Below are 6000 nucleotides of genomic sequence, written 5' to 3' on the forward strand. Positions count from 1 at the left end.
TCGCAGGAAGCTTTCACACACCCATCCAACAGCAAAGTCTAGTGGGATAGAGTTGAAGCTGGAATGAAACTAGGAATCACTTTTGCTGGGTTCCATTTGCACCTGAGCAGAGCTTATCAGAACCCAGTCCTAATACCATCACAAAATATTAATGACAGATTCCCTCAGGTTTCCCTTTAAACTTATCTCATCATTCTGTGTTCTTGGAAAAATCTGGATCATATAACTCACAAATTCTTTTTTTTTTTTTTTTTTTTTTTTTTGAAAATGAACCTGGCTTTAATTTTCCAAAAGAGCCTGAGAACTTGAGATAATCATTAAAAAAGATACTGGAGTTAAATTCCACTGCCTTGGAATGAAACCACATTTGAGATTAAATGTGAAAATACTTTTCGTTTGGGAAGTGAGATGCATATGTTTGGGCTTACTTATGGAGTGCTTGCTGAAGGACTTCAGCTTCCAAAACCATGTTAATGAAAGCATACCAGAAACACAGCATAGGAGTTGATCAGGAAGTTGACACATCAGCTTCAAAGGAAAAGTTTTGTTGACAATTGTCTTGAAAATAATAGTCCAGTGCTAATAAAATGTGGCTTCATCCTTTTCCTGAATAACAATTTTTAGTGTACTTGAACTGGAAATGAGAAATAATGCAACGCCATTTCTGAGTAACTGATCTGAGCATGTTAGTGGATCATACGGCAGTGATCTCTTCAGGTTCATGTACTGTGATAAAGTGCCTTTTTTACCCTCTGCTCTCCATAGAGAATTTCAAAGAATAAAAGATTTGCCTTGTCAGAATCAGCTAAAGATGGGCAGAAGAGCTTTCCCTGAGAATATTCTGGCTAATATCTTCCCTTGTTCTGCATAGTGGTTTGATGTCCAAATGTAAAATTCAAGAATTACTAAGTGCCTTATATTACACTAAATCTTTTTTTTTTTGACTGCAAGATATCGCTTTGATGGTAAGCTATTCCAAACATGCACTCATTTCTGCCATGTGTGTTCCTGGAGATCCAGGCAAACTGTACTGTCCATGATGTTGGCACTGAATCTGTGCATCATCATACTCAGCTATCTGATTTTAAAGTAAGAATGTTATTGTAGTTTAATGCAGCCAGCAACTAAGTACCATACAGCTGCTTGCTTACCCCCTGGATGGGAAGGAGAATTGAAAGAATGTAGGTTGTGGTAAGAACAGTTAATAACTGAACCCCACAATATAACAGTACTACTACTACTAATAAGGAAAATAACAAGGGGAGAGAATATAAAGCTAAAAAGTGGAAAGGAAAGCAATAAAGTGATGCACAATACAATTGCTCACCACTGGCTGACCAATACCCAGCCCAACCTGAGCAGCAGTAGGCTCCTCCCAGCCAACTGTCCCAGTTTCTGTACTGGGTATGATGAGCTGTGGTATGGAATATCCTTTTGGCTACTTGGGGTCAGGTGTCCTGTCTCTGCTCCCTCCTGGTTTCTTGCGCCCCTCCTCACTGGCATAGCATGAGACTGAAAAGTCCTTGATTAGGGTAAGCATTACTTAGCAATAACTAAAACACTGGTGTATTATATGCACTGTTCTCAGACTAAAGCCAAAACAGCACTTCACCAGCTACTAGGAAGGAAATTAACTTTATCCCAGGCAAAACCAGGATAGAGTGTCGGCTTACTTTCATCTAAGCTTGTGTAGCTTTTCATCTAAAACTTGAAGGCCCCAAGTTAAAGCAGCTCTGAAACAACTTCTCTCTGCTGCAGCTTGAGAACCTGATCTGGGAATGTCAGGGACTCACTTGCTTTTCAAGTGGGTGTAATTTGTCTTAAACTTGCTGGGAAATACACTCATCATATTGTCACGTGTCACTCTAGTCAACCAGATATGCATTCCTTTTTTAACCCTCTTGGTTTTTTTGGCAGGATCTGCTGAGCTTCAGGACTTGTTTCCCTTCTAAACACAGTCCTTCCAGTTGGCTTTTTCTTTTGTGATTTTTTCCTGACTCTAATGTAGTGTTCAGTAGCTTTCATTGTTCACTTCCACATTCTTCAACCACTTCATCTTATGCTTTTAATTTTGCCTTGTACATCTTTGGCCGTGTTGGTGCTCAAGAGAGGCTGGCAGTTCCATATTACTGTGAGCAGGTTGATCTGCAGCGAATTAACTCTATATAATGGTACTCTGTACAGTAGCTTTTTATCTGGTTCGTTGCAATGGGATTATTTCAAGGTAGTTGCCACACTCCCTTTGAGTGGGAAATCTAGGACTAGCTACTGAATCATTGAGGACATGATGTTTCACACAAGCTGAAGATCTTGCTCTTGATTGTTTTGTTGATTTATTGCCCTTCAAATATATTGCAACCCTTGGCATGTATTTAACTAGTATGGGGGAAATACTGCCAGTCTTTCCTGTGCTGCTGGAATTTAGACTTATCTTCTCTCATTTAGAATCATAGAACAGTTAGGGTTGGAAAGGACCTTAAGATCATCTAGGTCCAACCCCCGTACCATGGGCAGGAACACCTCCAACTAAACCATGTCACCCAAGGCCTTGTCCAACCTGTCCTTGAACACTGCCAGGGATGGAGCATTCACAACCACCCTGGGCAACCCATTCCAGTGCCTCACCACCCTAACAGGAAAGAATTTCCTCCTTATATCCAATCTAAACTTCCCCTGTTGAAGTTTTAACCCGTTACCCCTTGTCCTGTCACTACAGTCCCTGATGAAGAGTCCCTCCCCACCATCCCTATAGGCTCCCTTCAGATACTGGAAGGCTGCTCTGAGGTCTCCACGCAGCCTTCTCTTCTTCAGGCTGAACAGCCCCAAGTTTCCTTAACAGCGATTACTTGTACTTTGCAGGAATTACAGATGGTGGTAAAACTTGTCCTTCTATTCTAGCAGCAGTTGATCTCTTCTTAGAGCTATCCTTTCTATCTTTGAATATCTTTTATGGCTCTTACATTCCCCTCTGACTCAGCAGCTAGTTTATTCCAGTGTTTTTGGACTCCTGTACCTATCCCCTGTAATACTTAACTATCTTGTAGCTTACGTATTTTTTCTGTCCTTTTAGTCTGCATGTCTGCCTTGCACATGTGGGGTAAAGTATATTAACATTTCTGAGCCTATGTCCTGCAGCCAACCTCGACTTTTTCCTTAATGAAGACATAGATACTAGCATTCTTGCTGAATTAATGATTATGAATTACTTAATACATGTACTCCTAAGATGGGGATATCTGGAAAGGAGATGCATTCTTCCAGTATTAGAACTTACAGAATCATAGAATGGTTTGGGTTGGAAGGGACCTTAAAGCTCATCCAGTTCCAACCCCTGCCACAGGCAGGGACCCCTTCCACTGGAGCAGCTTGCTCCAAGCCCCCGTGTCCAACCTGGCCTTGAGCACTGCCAGGGATGGGGCAGCCACAGCTTCTCTGGGCACCCTGTGCCAGCGCCTCAGCACCCTCCCAGGGAAGAGCTTCTGCCTAAGAGCTCATCTCATTCTCCCCTCTGTCAGGTTAAAGCCATTCCCCTTGGCCTGTCCCTACAGGCCCTTGTCAGAAGCCCTATGTTAGGACATCTCATAAAATATGAAATACTCAGAAATCCCAAATAATATTTTCAAGTATTTTTAGATACTCCCTCTCCAGGTTTCCTGTAGCCCCTTTAGGCACTGGAGCTGCTCTAAGGTCTCCTTCTAAGGAGCCTTCTCTTCTCCAGGCTTCCCCAGCCCAGCTCTCTCAGCCTGGCTGCAGAGCAGAGCTGCTCCAGCCCTCGCAGCATCTCCGTGGCCTCCTCTGGCCTCACTCCAACAGCTCCACGTCCCTCTTGTGCTGATGCCCCAGAGCTGGATCAGGGCTGCAGGGGGGTCTCCCCAGAGCACAGCAGAGGGGCAGGATCCCCTCCCTGAGCTGCTGCTCACACTCTGGGGGTGCAGCAGCACATGGCGGGGCTCTGGGCTCAAGCACACACTGAAGCCGGGTCATGGGGAGCTTCTCCTCACCCAACACCCCCACATCCTTCTCTAAAATTATTTGAAGCTGTAAGATGATAGCCTGGTGTGTTGAGGTGCCTTCATAGTGGAAACATGAGTGGGGCTTTACCGTTCTACCCATCTGAATATTCTTGTCTCTGAACAGATTATCTGTTTTCTTTACTTGTTGGAGGATGTGATTGTGTTAATAAGATAAAAATGGACTTAATGGAGTCCTCTGTCTCATTGTAAGCTTAACTTTATTCCCTCAAAAGTTTGGGCCTTTTCCATCTAAATGCAGTTCTGTGCTAAAAGCAGATAGCTCTGCGCTTAAGCAGGTGAAGTATGTTGGCTAATAAAGACCTGTCTGACTGTTCATCTGTGTCAGTTAAAGTCCTCCATGTAGCTGTTACATATTTTTTACATTCTTGTCTCACTTTTTACCATGACTTCCTGAACTAACTTACTCTGCTAAAATTCTCACGTCAATGTTTTGTTTTCCAGCTGGATGAAGCTGTGGCTGCTGCTCATCTGGATAAACTATGTGTGAAGCTGACTAAGCTGAGTGACAAACAGGCCAAATACCTAGGCTTATCAAGAGATGGGCCATTCAAGCCAGACCACTACAGATACTGAGCAGGTGGCACTACCCAAAGACCAAAGCAGGGATACAACCTTCCAAAGCTCGTGTGTGCTGGGCTTCTGAGAACAAGTCCTTTGCCATTATCCTCTCAGTGCTGCAGAACTTCTGCTCTCACCAAGGGAGCTTCAGGGCCTTGTTTAAGAGGATCACTTTGACTCTTGGAATTGAATTGGTTACTTGGCTAATGTTATTGTGAAAAGGATCCTATACAATTTTTATTGGCTTTTAGTATCCCAGTAAGGGGGGCAGGACAGAAGATTGCTAAATGAAAATGCGTAGTCTTGTCAAATATGTGACAACCTGTAGAGTGGCCGACCAGTAAGATGGGGAACAGTTTCTAGAGGGGTTTGCTTTCTGACATGCCCTGCTCGAATTACATGCATCCTTAACATTAGGGGGCTGGCAGTGCCAGGGTTCTCTCCACAAAGGTGCCCTAACTGAAGTGCATGTTGTGAATCTGGAGGAAGTAAGGAGGAGTGTATGTTGTTTGGTCTCAGGTCAAATCAACTTAACCTCCTACTCTGAGATTAGAATTGGAGGTTTTGGGTGTTTTTCCTGTGTTAATTTACTCAATCAGTTTTTGTTAGAACACTGACCTTCTATGCTTCTTCCATACCAACTTGAAGAGGGATGAGGCAAGAGTGACTCTTTTTGGCAGCCTTCTAGCACGTTGTGAATGGCTGAGGAGCCACTGAGGGGATGGTTAGGTTCAGGGACCTTGTTCAGTCCTCTGGAAACACCAGCAGCACACTTCTACCCCCAACTTGATTTTTTTTTTTGTGTGTGTTGTCATGTCTGCTGTATCTTGTTTGTCACTGACTCAAAAGTGCTTTTATTAAAGATCTGATTGTGGCCTGATTTGGTTTGTATAGCGAGATGCTTTGGGTTTTGCCATGGATCTGTATGATCCTGAAGCTACTGAAAATATGTTAATGTTACCTACATAGGGTTTCCCCAAGGCAAAAGCCAGTGCTGTGGCTAGCCTGCATCATATACGTGAGCTGGGAAAAGCTACTCCTCAGGTTACTTAAATATCTGAGGGGTTGAATCTTACAGGAAAAACACTGTTCCCCCTCTCTCCACACACTTATCTCAATATGTCATGAAAGTCCTCTCTTGACACTGTTCAGCAGTGAGTAATATACAGGAGGCTACCTCTGTGTCCAGATGCAAGAACATGAAAGGTTTGGTATGATAAAGCGTGCTTCAAGTGCTCTGAGGTTCATTCATCCAAGCACCAAGTGTAATGTCAGTGAGCAATTAAAACTGATGGTGTAGAGTATGAAGTGCTGGAGGAGGAAAAAGGGGAATTAGTACACAACGTGTTAATCTGGATGCAACATTTTTTCGTTGCTTTCGTTTGTGTTGACCTCTAAAAAGTACCAG

The 6000-nt window shown here is 43.4% G+C and overlaps 1 protein-coding gene across 2 annotated transcripts in view; it reads left to right on the plus strand.

Annotated features, from left to right (window-relative positions):
- AHCY (adenosylhomocysteinase) overlaps positions 1 to 5472 on the plus strand; it is a 28500-nt gene extending 23028 nt beyond the window's left edge. For both annotated transcript variants that reach the window (XM_065692070.1, XM_065692071.1), the window contains exon 10: positions 4476 to 5472. In XM_065692070.1, coding sequence (XP_065548142.1) covers positions 4476 to 4607 — 132 coding nt within the window. In that variant the 3' untranslated portion in view covers positions 4608 to 5472. The remainder of the gene's footprint in view (positions 1 to 4475) is intronic.
- Positions 5473 to 6000: the final 528 nt, after the last annotated feature.

This window comes from Lathamus discolor, chromosome 11, assembly GCF_037157495.1.
Source record: "Lathamus discolor isolate bLatDis1 chromosome 11, bLatDis1.hap1, whole genome shotgun sequence".
Taxonomy (NCBI): domain Eukaryota; kingdom Metazoa; phylum Chordata; class Aves; order Psittaciformes; family Psittacidae; genus Lathamus; species Lathamus discolor.